The 17,458-nt window shown below is 39.1% G+C and overlaps 1 protein-coding gene across 1 annotated transcript in view; it reads right to left on the bottom strand.

Moving 5' to 3' along the window:
- The window catches only part of NELL1 (neural EGFL like 1), a 299,689-nt gene that overhangs the window by 229,216 nt on the left and 53,015 nt on the right, over window positions 1-17,458 (bottom strand). Inside the window, exons 5-7 of the mRNA XM_086613002.1 lie at window positions 6,940-7,036; window positions 852-924; window positions 524-606 (exon numbers count right to left, since the gene is read on the bottom strand). Coding sequence (XP_086469128.1) covers window positions 524-606; window positions 852-924; window positions 6,940-7,036 — 253 coding nt within the window. The remainder of the gene's footprint in view (window positions 1-523; window positions 607-851; window positions 925-6,939; window positions 7,037-17,458) is intronic.

Genomic DNA, 17,458 nt, shown 5'->3' with positions numbered 1-17,458 from the left:
GGTTACCTTTTACACTGGTAAAAAACACTGATCAAAGGTGACGTCAAGATCGGCACAGCCGGCAGCTTCACAGGCGTTTCCATTTTGGGGCCTCATTTCAATTCCCAGGAAGGAGACAACGCCAGTCCTGAAAACTTCACAGGACTTCCCACAGGCAAACATACATCCTCTGACAGTATCACATGGAGTGGAAATTGTTGAGGGATTTCACTCCTTTGTTTCTGCATTTATCCCTCAGCATGAAAAGAGAAATCATGCTAAGGCTTCTTACAAAAAAATCAGACTCTGGGCATTTTGTCACTATCTTACAAATAATAAGGCAGACAATAGAAACAGTATAAGGCTTAGTGACATCTGGGAAGCTCTATCTGCAAGTCCACTGCAGACAGGGCTATGGGCAGAAGGAGGGAAAAAAATGGCTCTACCATGAAAATGTAGAATAATTGCAAAAGGATTAAATACTTTCATGTTGGTCTTAGCACCGAAGGAAAAGGGCAATTGACAAAGAAACTTAGGTACCTACTTTTGCAGTCATTTTTGCCAGAAGTTCTTGCAAATCCATGATTCCTTGCACCAGACTTAAGAAATCACTGCAGGTTGGGCATGCTCAATAAAGGAAGAGTAAAAAAAAAAAATGGGAAAGGAAGAAAAGGAAAGACACAATAACCCATAAATAACCAACAGTATATCAGGCTTGATTTATCTGAACATAAAATGCAATCTGTTTACACATAATTTTTGCCTTCTGGAAGTCAGCACATGCAAAAATTACTGAAAATATTATTTTTAGAACAAAGAAATAATTTGTATGAAAAATATACAATACAAAGAATAAAGAAATTGCTACTTACTGCGATTCAGATTAGGACACTGCATTATATATCCATTAGGTATAAAGATGACTTTCACATCTTGAATAACACCCTTTGTAAAAGAAGAGAAAACTGGTTATATAGATTACAAGCATTCACTTAGATCTGTACAAGCTGTTTAACAAGTCATTTCTTAAGTGGGTACAAAAAATTGACCTGCTCACTCTTCTCATGAGGAAAATAACTGAAGATGGACAAAATGTTACAATTCCTCCTATCTTCCTGTGTGTTTGGATATTAATTTGCACAAAACACAGAAAAAATACTGCTTTGTCTTTTGCAATTACCAAACGTAAGCTGCTTAAATGTCTTAAAACGGGATGAGGCTGGTGAAAAAGCAGTGAAATAATATCCTTTATTCAAGCCTATGACACACTTTTCTAAAAGACAAAGAAAACACAGCAGTACTCTCTAGTGATTTAGCCAAATAAGACAGTGAAATCAAACATTATGAAAAGAGAAGTATATAGTGCAAGAGGTAAGTAAGAGTCTATACTTCAGTTGTTCGGTTTAAGTTTAGCCCACCAGCTTTGTATCTCAACAGGCAGTTGAGATACTGTGCTGGTGTAATGGTGTATCAATTAGATATGTAATGGTGCTATCAATTAGAATTAAATCCTCTCTCTAACCCAAACAGATGGAAAGATCCTCTACGCAGGACTGGTAAAAATCAGGACTCAGAGGTCAGAGCCAGCTAGCGCAGGTTGTATGAGGCCTGGAATCTGAACTGGGCAGGACAGGAGAGAGGAAACACCAAAAGGTTCAGTCCCAGCTCCATCCTCTATTGTCCCTGACTTGCAAGGATATCCCTGACAAAAGCAGCAGACACGAAAGGTTGCCCAGTATCCCTGCACACCTGGGTCCTGAAGAACCCTAAATCCTTCAAAGAGCCTAGAAAACGCTGAAGCTTGTGTTTGCTCTTTTAAGGTCAGTATAAAGCTCTTGCTTCATCTTTGACTGCTTAACATACTTAAACCAGGAGATCCACTAGCTTTAAAGTCATGGTCACTAAGGGAGAGGAGCAAGGGAAAACAAGGGACTTCTAGTGCTATTTGCGCTTTCCCTGACTGTTCATTAGACATTGTGACATGGCTCTATCTCCTCCCAGACATGGAAGAATTTAACTTGAAAGGAAATTTACCATCACGGCAGTTATTATCTAATTAAATTACTGATTTGTAAGACTATGTTTTAGTTTCAGTTAAATTGCAACAGAGTGAATTTTGCAGGCTGAGGACATAGTCACTTGCTCAAAACACTGAACTCCATCTGTAAATAAAATACAGGCCTCAGATAGCCCTTGAAGCCTGGCAAGTCAAGTAACATTACATATTTACATATTCATTTGCTAAAACAGCAGAAGGCAATCAGCAAGCACCGTTTTCCTATTTCATGATCAAACATTAACTGAAAATATTAATAGACATAATCAGATCACAGTCTATCTTGCAGAAGTATATACGTTTATTAACCTTTTCATCTATGAGAATAATGAAACCATCATAACAATGAGAAGTAATACTGTCACCACTGGAAAAGGAACATCCTGAAAGCCATTTTACATACTCTCTGCTAGCAGTCATCAGCAAGAAACTAGAAAGCGAGGCACAAAAACATATTCCAATGCTTAAGCCTCTCCAGTGAAAAGCTCAACCAGGAGTAAACGAGATTACAAAGTTTCACCAGACCATATCACACAGCTAATGACATCATCTAGAGAGAAGCGATGTTTTCCTCAGCCTTTTTTTTTTTTTTTAAAGTGCATACTGAACACTTCGAATATGTTTGTTGCATCAGAACCCCACTGCTCAGTTGTCTTTTGGATAGATTTGCATTTACATACAACCTGAAGAGGAAACATAACTATTTTTTGTGTCTTACTTTCTGGCTACTTGAAAGCATGTTGCCATGGAAAAATGAATTAACTTTATCAATATAGATGCCTTCTAAGTCTATAAAGCCTCTGAAACAGAATTAATATGATCAAATACAGAAGTGAACCCTCAAAGAGCAGAAATTTTGCTGATGTATTTTTTTAATAGAAAGACTTCATTATAGGCAAACACTTATTACAGCCATAATTATTGTAACATATATAAACAAACTTGGACTATTCCTCCTTCTACATAAAGTCTAGGTTACTAAGTGTTTTCTATGGTCACAGCCAGAAGGAGAATTAGGCATGCACAGCTCCCCAGGGGAAGCAAAGGGCTCTGGTTCACTTTTGGCACAGGGTAGAGCTCTTCAGCCCACATTCTGTAAAAAGACATCAGGATTTGGCCTTGACAGGGAAATGCCCGTGGCTAAAATCTTCCCCATTTCGCCTTTCCCAAGCAGACATCACCTTTATGTTATCATTAAAGCATTTGGCTAATTACAACCAAAGCTTCAGTCCAGTATCAGGACTCAATAGCTTGAAGAGCCTTCATCTGTGCAGGCAGATTACCAGCTACAAGATTAAACTCAGGCCTGCAGCACTAAATATCAAGCCCATCCCATGAGGATGCAACACAAAAGCCCTGTTTATTGCACCTCTCATGTCTCTATTAAACAGAGGACTCCTCCCACATTCTGTGAAAAGGCTCATATATTCCATGAGCTCTACACTTTTGCATTTTCATTTCCTCCATTGCTGTTCACCCTCTTTAAAAACTACTTCTCCCACAGAGACGACCCGTGCCACACACCTGTGCAAGTTGCATCGGCCAGGGCTGGTGAAAGGCTCTGTAAAGAGGCACCAGTAAATGTGCCTGAAACCCTGTGCCCAGGCAATGCTATGCCAACAGCGCTAGACCTCCACACTAGATCAGCACTGTGCTCCCCTACACAGAGCAGACGTGCCCTCATACTGTATTTACCTCACCGTAATACGTATGACACCACAACCACAATGACTACAGTGACCCAAGTGTACATATGATGACGTGCAGTAAAAATACCAACACTCTTCTCAAGCGCCTACTACACAATCCCCAGACACAGCAGCAGGATCAATAGAGGCTGCTATAGCAGATATGAAAATTACTGTCTTTTGACAAGAATCGCCTAGTCAGCAATGCATTAATAAGCTCATTTCTGCAGCAACTCTTTGGAGGGAGCCTTAGGGGAAAGGGTTCTCCCCAGTGATAAAATGAATTTTGCAGATAATTCTGATCCCGACAGCAATCAGACCCATCCTAGAGTGAGGGTTCCCTGGATGTCTGGTATCACTCTCTTCCTCCTTTCAGTTACATTTACTTTGGTTTCCTAATTAAATGCAACAGAATATTTTATCCCTAAAACAAATCTTGCATTTGGGCCACACAAAGAAACCTGAAAGGGTCAGCATGTATTTGTCAAAGGAAGTAATTCATGAGATTCCCTTCAAAGCAAACAGACAAAGCTGTCTTAACTCGGCTCCGCATTTACCCCTGCCACTGCTGTGCTAAAACCATTCCGTCTTGTCTGAACTCCAACTGCTTGCTCATAGCAGGTAAGTTACAACTGGTAAGAGATACTAGTTGTAAGGGGCAAGACTTCAATTCCCTTTATTATGCCGTAGAGCACTTCATTCCCCAGCAAGGCCACAGACACAGCAGGGCTACTTGTGGAATAATCACCGTAAGGAAGGATGTGGGACAAAAGCATAAATAAGAAAAACGGCAGCAACTGGCCAGAATGACTTATGAGTATCATATCCTCTCGTTCCTCTTCTGATATACTGAAGAATTATGATGTAAAATAGGCATGAGAATATGGCCCTAAATGTGGTTTACTGCTATTCATTTATAGAGAGACACAGCAATTTATTAACTATTATTAAAGTGTGGAAATTCTTGGAATGGTGAGGTGATACTTAAAATAGTATTCAGTGCTTTTTTGTTACATACATTATCATGGCTCCAAAACACATACAAAAATGCTAATTCTTTTTTAACGCTCTTATTTCCCTGCAGATCTCTGTTTACATTGAGGAAAATAGATCTATTTTTTTATATGCTAAAACAGTGAAACAAATTGCTCTGAAAAAGAAAGGGAGGTCCTGCTGAGCATGTAAATATATGGAAAGAGATGTGTACTCTTTAAAAACTGGCAAAATCCCAAGTTTTGGCAATGAGCAACATAAAAATACGTAAGATTCCTGAAACTCTCAAGCAGGATTGAAAAAATACAACCAATTATATTTCTGCCCTGAAGAAAGTTAGCGAAATATTCAAGCATGCATAAAGCAAAGTAAGGCACTTGTCGGCTTTCATTATGATCAATAAAAACTGTCAGCTCATTAGCATATCATTAGCTACCCTGCTGTTTCCACAGTGTTAACGTGTAGAAATATTAATTTACAAATATATAATATCCCAGCGTTCTCAGACTCTGACTGCTTCCATAAAATAAGAATTTAAGATGGACAAATCCAATACAACTTTTTTTCCTATGTAGCTATAAACATATGTTTGCCATCTGTGGAATTATGGGAAGCAGCTGAGGTAAAAAAAACAACAGCTGTAGAATAAAATAATACTATCAATTTCACTTCACAGTGACAGCTCATCTGCTGGAGGATGAAATGTACTTTAGGTTCAGAATAACTCTCGGACAGTCATTTAAAAGTTAGCTTTTACCTCTGTTTCACAATTAAAATTGTTAGTTGCTACAATAATTCTATCGTAAATCATTTTAGCATAAAATAATCGTCCTAGCTTGTTGATACCTGAGGACTTCGAGGAGAGGTCCTCAGAAAAACAGCAACTTGTAAAATCGTCTTATGAACCGACAGCTTCAAAGACAAACTGAGTGGGTGGTAAATCACCTTGGCAACAAATCCACGCCAATATCGAGGACAGGCAGACTGGCCTATCACGGCACTATAGACTCTTTCACTGATAAACACTTGCACTGCAGCTTGTTATCCAAAACTGGAAGAAACGTCAGAAACTTTTCTGTAGCTTGCTTACAAAGTAACAGAATTAATTTCCAGGTGGAGAGAGTGCTTTTCGTTTGCTGATGGATTCAGTTTGTCAGTCGGTTCAGCAATTCAGCCTCAACCAGAAAATAATATAGCCTCATCAGAGGCCAAAAAAAGCCAAAAGAAGAAACACAGGAGAGGGCTTTTCAAGTTGTAGGTCATTTCTCCGTCCTTTGCAATTTTAGAAATATATTGCCATTAATTGAATCTAGAATATATTGCCATTACTCGAATCTTCTTTTTCCCCTGAAAAGTTTCTCATGCCCATATTGACCTACTTAATGATGATGTCTTTAAGAGCCTCATAAACGGAAAAAGACAAACTCTCCAACTAGAAAGCAGGAGGAGCCTCAGTCCCACCAGCTAGCCAGCCTTTCAGCCTCGGCTGTTTGGAAGCAATGGAAGCTCCAAAAGACAAAGAAGCTCATGAACAAAACTCCGTGACCCAATATTCACTCTCTGCTGAGAAAGAGTGACACACTCGGTTGAGAAAAATACAAAGGTACTCCAGGAACAGAAAAATCTGTTCTGCACAAGGCAAATGCACTGCATGCAATAGTTAGTACCTGTCAAAGCCAGAAGGAAGGATTGCAGGCCAGAAGACCTCCTCTGTTCTAGAAGTCAACGTTGACAGAGGCAAACAAGAAGAATCGCCCGAGGCAAAGAGCAGAAGGGTGAGGGTATTCTGCACGTTAAATTGATGAGAAAACAGCCTCCGAAAGTGATTACTACCACGACTATCTGGCCAGGAGACCACACAGCAAAGCTGTTGTTTCATTAAAGTTTAAAGATGAAAGCCACGCATAGACTCTGATGCTGTCTACACAGTCTCACTCAGTCCCCGGGAGTGGCAAGGCAGAGCACAGCAGGTAGGTGAAATCTAAAGGAAGGAAACCAACCAAAACCCCCAAACACTGAGCACTGCAGTCAGTGACTACGATACTCGACTTTGCAGGAAGAAACTCTTTTCTCTAAGTGTTGGACCTACCTCAAATCCCAAGACCTAAGTTTCTACTAAAATTCATACAAATCAGATTTCAGGAGTGTAAGACAACCACTCGGAAATATCTTGTTGACTATTTATTAATTTCTTTCTTCATGTGCCATTTCATACCTGCTTACCTTAAAGAAACCATGTTTCCTGTTTCTCTGTCCGAGCCATAAATTGCTTTCAGGTGTCAAATTAGTTTCTGGGGGATCAATGATGCGTTCATAAATCCTGTAGAGAGAATACATTGCCATTACTCGAATCCTCTTTTTCCTCTGAAAAGTTCCTAGTAAAATCAATTAACGGTAAAAGTAGAACAACAACAAAAAAAATTCATTAAACACAATATTTATTATTGATAGTTTTGAAGGTATATTACAATTTTGAAAGAAAAAAAAAGGAGAAAAACTATTAAAATCACTAGCATATGAAGACTGCATAAAATTGAAATTCCTTTTGTGCAACTGTGAGGCGCTAGGTTGAAGAAACACAATGCCAGAACCCACCGTGGTACAGAGAGCAATAAAACAGGACCATCATAGCCTAGGGGTGTCCTTCAAACTCAACTACCCACTCTGGACAAAATGTACAGTCACAAACAAGTTCCAACCAGAGAAACAACCCTTTGGGATTATTTTCAGACTGTTTAGGATTTTGAATAGACTTCACAAAGAAATTTTATTCCACTTCTACTCCTGTGGCCTTTTTGTCTCTACATTTGTGTTAATTCACTCCTGCACCTGAACCTTTTGGTTTATCCACTTCTCCCCTGTGTGCCGCTGTTACTGAACTCACTTGGCCTGGGTGCTCATGTGTGTTTCCACTACTGCACATTCAGCTTGCCCATGTCACTAGCTCAGGTCTGGTACAGACTGGGATCTCTTTGTATACGCTTGTTACCTAGCACAGCAAAGGCATTTTCTTGGTTAGTCTTCAAGGAACTAGAAATAACAGCAATAAGAAATAACAATGACAATAAGTAACATGAGGTCCATTAGCAAACTTTATGCACTGCATAAACTTGCACATATGAATGCAATAACCTACATACCAAATTTCTAAAATTAATTCATGAAAAATTGTTGTAACATAGCATTTATAAACTCACAAAAACCTGGAGTTTTAAAAAGGTTTTGCTTTTTATTTGGTTATAAATTATAAAGTTTATATAAAGGTTATCATTATCAAGGTTTTTATTTGTTTATTTTTAGGGAAGCTGTAATAAAGTTTCCATAACACCTTTTTCAGGAGCTCAGACCACTACAACCACAATGATATCATTCTCAAATATGAAAAATTCAAGACCAAAGTTTCTGACCCTGGATTCCCATGTTGCCATGTCACATCAGAGGGAGTCATGAACTTACTGCTTCATAACAAAAAGAGTACACTTAACAAGGATATTTGAGAAGATGATGAAATATATTTCCATTACTATCCAGCTCAGAGGGAGTATGTATTGCTGTGTAAGCACACCCATGCCAGCCAACAGAAAAGACTCTGAATGTGTCAAGACTGTAGCTTAAAGTGGTGAAATAGTCTGTATGTTTAAAGGGGATGAAATTATTTTCCTTCTTTCTTTAAAGCCATGGCTGTAAAATGAACAGGAAAAATGAACACCAATGTAAAATACAAGTCAATCAGCACAAGCCATTGCACAGTTATCTTCCCAATTACACTCCAAGTGCTTCTAGCACAGGCTTACCAAGTGTTATCATTGATTTTTGTGTTGTAAGTTGCCACGTGTATTGAGTTTGCACGGCAAGGTTTTGGTAGCAGGGAAGCTACCAAAGTGGTTTCCATAAGAAGCTGCTAGAAGCTTTTCCTATGTCCGACAGAGCCAATGCCAGTCAGCTCCAAGATGGACCAGCCACTGGCCAAGGCCAAGCCAATCAGCAACGGTGGTACTGCCTCTGGGATAACATATTTAAGAAAGGGGGGGGGGGGGGGGGGGGGGGGGCGGGAAACAACTGCAGAATTGCAGCCAGAGAAAGGACTGAGAGTATGTGAGAGAAACAACTCTGCAAACACCAAAGTCAGTGAAGAAGGAGGGGGAGGAGGTGCTCCAGGCACCAGAGCACAGATTCCCTGCAGCCCATGGTAAAGACCATGGTGAAGCTGTGCCTCTGCAGCCCATGGAGGTTAACAGTGGAGCAGAGATCCACCTGTGGCCCATGGAGAAGCCCACACCGGAGCAGGTGGACATGCACCAAGGAGGCTGTGACCCCATGGAGAGCCCATAATGGAGCAGGCTCCTGGCAGGACCTGTGGAAAGAGGAGCTCACACTTGAGTAGGTTTGCTGGCAGGACTTGTGACCCTGTGGGGTCAGACCCATGCTGGAGCTGTCTGTTCCTGAACGACTGTATCCTGTGGAAGGGACCCATGCTGGAGCAGGGGAAGAGACTGAGGAGGAAGAAGCAGCAGAGGCAACATGTGATAAACAGACCATAACTCCCACTCCCTGTCCCGCTCTAAGGGAGAAAGTAGAGAAACCAGGAGTGAAGTTGTGCCCAGGAAGAAGAGAGGGGTAGGGGTAAGGTGTTTAAAGATTTGGTTTTATTTATTATCCTACTTTGATTTGATTGGCAATAAATTAAATTAATTTCCCCGAGATGGGTCTGTTTTGCCTTTGACAGTAATTGCTGAGTGATCTCCCTGTCCTCATCTCAACTCATGAGCCTTTAGTTATATTTTTCTCTCCCCCATTCAGTTGAAGAGGGGAATGACACAGCAGCTTGGTGGGCACCTGGCATCCAGCCAAGGTCAAACCCACCATCATACATTTGCAGAGGCCTAGAATAACTTCCCAGCATTAAAGAACTTCAAGAAAGCTCTATAAGGCTTTTTATGTTCAAGTACAAAGGGTCACATATTTCACCCACTTTTGGTTATTCAGAAAAGGAGGAAACCATTTGTCAAAAACTAGAAGCAAACTTATTGTTTCTTTAAAAAGAAACAACAAAAATCTCTAACCTAAGAACAAAACAGTTACACAAAAATTCCAGCTTAAGAACATGAGTACAGTAGTCAGAAGACTACTTCTAATATTCATGATTTCATTGCTTGAGTTTATTATAATTATCATCAGCCCTAATTCATCACATTTCATCAACATGATACATTTAAAGCTGCAGGAATTTTCTCCCTCTACTAGTTAATTACTTCCCACTATCCATAAAATTACCATGCTGAGATGTTTTACCTGTTCAAACAGCAAAACAAGATGATACTCTTTCAAGCCATGTTTTGAGAATTATAGGAATTTTGCATGCACCATGTCTATCAATATTTTAAAGTGTCAGTAGACCCCTTGTGCCATACCTCATGCAAAACTGAAGATTTCTCAAATGTACAACTGCTGCAAAATGCTGAACAAGGAACAAAGAATTGACATGCTCCTTGAGAAAACGAATCACTGAATTACACTATCATAGTAAGAATTTCTCTATGGATATACAGCACATCTTTATACATGACTTAGGTTAATAATGTCCTCATTGGAAAATTTCTAATCTCATAAAAAGACTAGTCAATATTCCATAAAGAACTCCATTTCTGCTAACAGATAAAATCCCAGTGCTTACCAGGTTCAACAACACTACTTATTGAAGAATATTTGATTTTTATTCACCCGGCCTAGTTAAAGTTTATAAAGGAACTCTACAATATCTGTCTGCAATTACATATAAAAAAACCCCAAAACCTAACTGACACTATCACATGACAGTTTGACAACAGCAAGTAAGGGAGACAAATCAGAGACAGACTAAGGTGGTTTATCTTGTCTTTTCTGATGATTTAGCAAAGACTTTCAACCTATGTGGAAAAAGCTGTAGCAACCTTCCTCCCAGAGTCTCTTCAGAAAGTGCCATTCATAAAACACATGCTCAGGATTTCCTATATTCCTCTACTGTTCTACTCTAATTCCAATTCTGAAGCAGGTATTTACCTTAAATTAAGGAAATACTTAAAGGTTGGTTTGTGCCTTTTTCCATATGTCTAAGAGACTAGTTGGTTTTCTTCTCTGCAGATTTGCCCATGGAGTAACAGGCTTAGGATTCAAGAGAAGGTATGAGATGTAGGATCCATCCTTGCTTACCTTCCTATGTAAAAAGATGTTTCGTTTGATGCTGGTTTGCAAACATGAGCTTACTTTATTACTGCATACTATTAAGCATCAGCAAAATAGCCCCAGCAAGCAAGCACACAGCTTATCGCTACCCCTGTAATCCTCTCTATACTCTTAGGAATGAAAGGTCAAAAAGCACATGTAAATTCATAACAGTTAAAAAAAAAACAAACAAAAAGAATTACAAGGAACATGGTTCACCATATACTACTTCTCTAATAAAAAGTAATACTGGGGGGGTGGGGGGGACGACACCCACACCCAAAACAACCACAAAAAAAAAAAAAAAAAAAGAGTCCTGCAGCTCCTGACAAAAACGGAGCGTTGTGCAAAAATATCCAAGGGAGTTTTCCAGCAAGACTGGAAGCTTCTACACAATTGTAAAACAGCTACACAAATTAAAACTGGAACTACACGGAAGAAACTTTTGAATCAATGTAAGCAAAGAAACATGATAGCATTACTAATTCTCAATCAGTGGATTTAACAAAGACGAAAACAAACGTTATCAGGTATCAGTGAATGGAGTTTCACCAGCTACACACATTGCCGGCTGATAGCCAGCAGAACTGACCGACGCTCAGCTGGAGTAAAGCCAGGAGCTGGGCACATCTCCTGGCTGCCGGGTTTGTGTTTTAAGTCACAAGAACATTGTAAGCGGTGCAACATTCCTCGAGCTGGATTTTGAGAAGGAGAGACACTACACGGGTCTTGAAGACACTCCGTCCATGCAAAATGATTAAGGTAGTCGTTTGGAATAAGTTTTCACCCAGACGTTAGGATTACTCACATATGTATGCCACTTACAAATCTATCAAATATTACTGATTATTCAGGTGATTTTTCAAGGGGTTTCTACACTTAGACAAACCTGTGAAGCATGAACATTTTGTAACATATCTCAAAGTGTAATGAGAAAAGTTACTACTTAAAGGTGAAATTCTCTTAGTTTATAACTATTGCTTGTGAAGCGGGAAAAACTCTTGCTCTGTTCCACTTCCTGTATTGGTTTTCTTTTGGAACAAAAGAGGTGTATTTCAGGCTGAAAAACTATATTTGCTGAAGAGACACAAAAGGATCCTTCTTTTTTAACAGCTACATTAAGTTTCCACATCATTCTCGTCCTCTTGCTTGATTTTGTGGGCTGAGGTGTGTCACCTTCTGTGGCTTCATCCACGCTTGACAAATACTTTGTATTTGGCATATGAATAGCTAAATTACATCTACTACACTTGCAGTTTATGAAGTGCTGGTCTAGAGCTCCTTGGAGATCAGTTTCCAATACATTTGGCTTTGATACCCACACAGAGAAATGCGCAACACACTCCACAAGAACAGGAATGCTTAGAAAAAGGACTCCAGGGAACTGTGGTGTCTAAAATTACTGCAGACTGAATAGCCCCTCCAGCATGAGAGACCCAGGTCTCCAGGTTAATGGAAGCCCTACTCCATACTTCAGACTTTCAGATTTATGATTACTGCATTCACTTTCCAAGAGAAAGCTTGATTTGCCCCTACTTTATGCTGACATATTTCAAAAGAGCTAAACCATAAACCTAGAGTAATACAACTGTGAACCAATCCTTCTTTCTTGAAATGTTCATGCTCAAAATACATTCACTAACCACCGATCCATTTAGCTAAGTTTAGTAAGAAAAAAACCTGTTAATTGACAAAAACCCATGATAGCCTTGTGTTTTCTATCTGTATCTCTACCCTATCCGCACACTTTGGTTTATTAAGTATTCTTATGCAGTTCTCAGAAACACCTTTTTCAAGGACGCATTCCAAGCAGGTGTCCATGACACAATGAATACAATACATAGAAAATCTATAAAATAATCAGTGGATTCCTGAAAGGAAGTGTATCTAAAATATTTGCATGGAAATACACATACACACAGCTTTGTCTGCATAGAGGAAGACCCTCTCTTGAAATCGAGCTCTCTTGGACAAGGAGACAGTTCCCTTCCACACAATCAATCTAAAATGATTTTTATCTTCTTTTTAACGTTCTGCTAAAATAGGGAAATATTGTCATTTTACCTGTGTGCAAACAGAAACACAGAAAGACTAACTGGTTAGCCAAGATGACAAACACTGAGTCAGCAAGGGACAGTGCCCAAGATCAAAGCCATTAGACTGGGCATGATCGAGGCATAACTGCCTCACACACTGGGCCACATTCCCTCTGGAAAAAACGTGACACAGAATTGTCTCTTGCAATGAAGAGGATTTCTTACACACAACTTTAACAAGCAAAAGTTAACATTTGGAGAGTATTTCCACTTTTGTAGAGATGCAGCTCTACCTCATGCATATAATATTTACCATGCCAGAAGCATTTTGGAGACAGATGAAATATTTAGTAGAACATGAAAATAAACTTTGTGTCTGTTCACGTTAGAATACATCAGCCAACATGGACTGATCAGGAGATAGAACTGCACAAAATTCTGAACAATAAAATAGACTACAACTCCAACAGTTACTACAAGCAGCACAGTAAATCATGACATCTGCAAATTCTTTCAGGTCTAAAATATGAGTAGGTAACTATAAGGAACATGCCTTCTCAAATTTGCAGCCTAGATGTGAGCCAGAGAAATGTATTTTATTAGTAATACAATTAAGAAGCAAATAGCTGCAGTCTAAATATTCTTGTGGCTGAGGTGTGGCAGGAACCTCATTTATTAGTCCCTGGTCTCTATTAATCCAAGAACAGGCTTTTTTGCTCCTGATATGGCTGCCACACTTACTCTCTTGAAGCTATAAATTTCTAGCTAGCAACCAAGTGTTGAAATCATTGCACCCAATTTTAGATGTCTCAAAAGTTTACACCTACAGTAGAGCTTGTCCTCTAGACTCACTTATTTCATGAAGAGACGTGTTTCTAGGGTGTGAGTCATCTTACAGTAAATGAATCACTCTCTGAAGGCCCCTCCAATGACTGCACAGGAGCCCTTGCTGGCATCAGGGTGAATCACCGAAACAGATTTTTGCAATTCGAAACCTGATCCTCAAAACCGACATTCTCTTGCAACCATTCCTTACCCTGCATGCATCCATCTGGATCCTCAGATCCTTTAAATAAATTCAAGGGTGTAGAGAAGTCACACAAAATAATGCACTGTTCATGGCAGAGTCTTTGAAATAGCACTCTCAACTATTGTAATAGAAAGCCTGAGGAGAAAGGGAGGTTCCTCCATGTTTTGGGTCAGTCTTCCTCCTCATCTAATTCGCGGAGGTGTTCATGACCTTGACCATTGTTACCATCTCCAGCTGAGGCTGCAAAAACTCAGTACATCTGAAACAGCAAATGTCAGGCTTCCTAACACAGCCCATGGTATGTAAATAACTGGCTGCTTCAAAAAGTTTGTCCAACATGTTTTCTGAATCCCAATTACATAAAGAAACCAATGTTTATTATACCAGTCTCTAGCGTTAAGATACAATATTGGCATTTGTCTTTACATCTATTCTTCTGAAGGGATTAACAAATGATTTTGAAAAATACTAAGATATCTTTAAATATTTCTCTTTCAACCCATTTACTATATGCTTATATATGCAACACCAACGTGATTGGATTTTCTTGATAGTGTTTACAGACAGGATGCATTATTTGACATGCATTCAGTTCTGGAGCAACTTTAACTGAATTATTCATTCAGTTTCCAGTATTCTGTTTCAGAAAAATAACCTTCCTGAGGGAAATTTTTATATTTTCAAGTTATCTCCTCTGTCATAGCATAGGAGTTCACAATCACTTAACAGAGCAAAGCAATTTAGATTAAAATCTCAAGTTTTGATGGAAGCCTCTTGTCATTATATTTTGAATATACAATAGTAACTGCCAACTATTTAATCAAAAGTTACTGTTCAGCTCTGGAAGGAAAAAGAAAAAAAAAACAACACACATGGTGGCCAGTAACAGTAAATGTCAGGTAAAAGACTCGAGAGTGAATGCTTAGTTTTTAAGCTCTCTTCAAACTCTGCCACTTAAACGATTTCATTGATTTTCCTGTAAAATAACAGATAAAACGAATGTACTCTTCTTATCGGTTTAATTATTCCAACTACCAATCTAAATTAAAAAAAAAATAAAAATATATCTAAATAAAACTCTAAGCCCCCTCTTTTTTCATTCAAGAGAAATGCAAATCAACTTTCAAGACCCTCTAACAAACAGGAGAAAATGAAACAAACACAAGCAAAGATGGTTAGAAAAGCATCTTTCACTGTCAGGTTTGGTGGCTTATTCTCCACACAAAAATTGAATAAGAGCAAATTCACACAGATATTATCAGCCCCCATGAGACCGTCTTCACAAAACCATTGGGCTTTTCAGCTTCCTACAAAGTTATTGATTGACTTTAGCAGTATTTCTTGGGCATTAAACTAAACTCAAGCATTGTTATTTATATGATAAAGTAGAGGACTGGACCCATTAAATGATATGACATTGGCCATATGAAGGGCAGAAACCCGTCTTTCTCGGAATACTACACCTGCATGGTATCTTCCACCTGAAACTCCCGAGGTGAATTCAAACACCTTTACAAAGTCAATATTATTAACTTTACTTTGCAAATGACAAAATAGATACAATTGGTTCCTAACCATAAGAGTCTTGAGTACCTGAGCCCTAGGCTAACAACAGCCTATCTACAAGGCTGCACTGTTAACCCATCTTCATATAACAAACATAGGACTCCTGAAAGTGCAAGAATCCCAGAAAATAGTTTGAGTCGGACTCTAGGCAGAAACAGAAATTTGGCCGTTCAGTTAGGATTTTTAAGAGCTGGGGGAAAAAAAAAAAATATTATATTGTGTAAAAAAAAAGGTCAACTGTATCTTACATATGATGTACCCAGAGCACTTTGCACTTTACCGCACATGAACTATCCATCATTTTTCAGAGAGAAATACAGGATTTTCAGAATTGAGCCAGCTACTTTGATACCGAAATGGTTATTGCACATTTCAACTTGGGCAACTGTACTGCTTTTGGCTAGGACAGAGTTAATTTTCTTCAAAGCAGCTGGTATGGTGCTATGTTTTGGATTTGGGACCAAAACGGTGTTGATAACACACCCATGTTTTAGCTGATGCTGAGCAGCGCTTACACAGCATCCTTTTCTGTTTCTCAGACTGCCCCACCAGCGAGGCGGCTAGGGGTACGCAAGAAGCTGGGAGGGGTCACAGCCAGGACAGCTGACCCCAACTGACCTAAGGTATATGTCATGCCATATGACATCACGCTCAGCAACATAAGCTGGAGGAAAGGAGAAAGCGGGGCAGACATTTGGAGTTATGGCGTCTCTCCAAGGAACCGTTACGTGAGATAAAGCCCTGTTTTTCCTGGAAACAGCTAAACACCTGCCAGCTGATGGGAAGTAGTGAATGAATTCCTTATTTTGGTTTCCTTGTGCACACAGCTTTTGCTTTACCTGTCTTTATCTCAACTCACTTTGTCCCCTACTCGCACTTTCATCCTTCCAATTCTCTTTGCCATCCCACAGTGGGGGCAGCTGCCTACCAACATTAAAGCACAACAGCAACCTTTTTTTTTTTTTAATAGTGTTCCTGAAAGTCCATTTGATCTGGTAAATCTGTGGTAAATAGTATGTGGTTCATGGTCCCAGCATTGCCCATAAAACTTGCACATAATCTACAGGTAGCAAAAGCACAAGAGGAACGTACTTGTCCCTGTTTCTGGTGAAGACACCAAATTTTACCATATTCAATCTTCTTGGCTACAGCAGAGCTTAAGGTGGTGTCTGGGTCAAAAGAATGTCTCATCTTCAGTGCTGAGGGAGATGTCATCTACATACACATACATATTTCAATGTCCACAACTCTCACAAATTAACGTGAATTTAAGTACTTATCTTTAAATGTCTCAATATAGAGCTGAGAGCCACATAGCTCAAATATCACTTTTCAAATAAATATCTGACTCACTGAAAGTATTTTGGCATCATTTTACCACTTGTGAGAAACTACTGCCATCCGAGTACCAGAGCACAAAACATATAGCGGTAGGGTTTATGATGCAAACAGGTATCCACTACAGACAAGGAGACAAATCCACTTATAAATGAAGACAACACTGAAACTCACAGGGTCACTAAAATACACTCTTTAATCTCAGCAATTTTTGAATCAGGTTCTAAACCAGTACACTGAATAAAGTGAACTGTTAACAAGAAAGCTAAAAGTACAGCATTCTCATGTGTTACCATACCAAACATCATACCAAAAGCCCACCTCAGATGAACCAAATGTTCAGAGGACATTCCACATGCCAAACATCAGTAAACAAAGACTAAGCAATTAAAAATGGATTCCAGAAATAAGAGGAAGAAATTAATTCAATGGGTTCTTCCAAGATATAAAGAGAATAAAAGCTCTTCTCACAAATTAAACACAAAGCTCTTAGAGAGAGATGGATATGAGATTTTTTTTAAAAAAAACAACTATATTAAAGTATCTATGAAACAAGTAGTAAACAATTAAG

This window comes from Tauraco erythrolophus, chromosome 6 (assembly GCF_009769465.1).
Source record: "Tauraco erythrolophus isolate bTauEry1 chromosome 6, bTauEry1.pri, whole genome shotgun sequence".
NCBI classification, from domain to species: domain Eukaryota; kingdom Metazoa; phylum Chordata; class Aves; order Musophagiformes; family Musophagidae; genus Tauraco; species Tauraco erythrolophus.
This window is presented reverse-complemented; position numbering and strand designations above follow the sequence as displayed.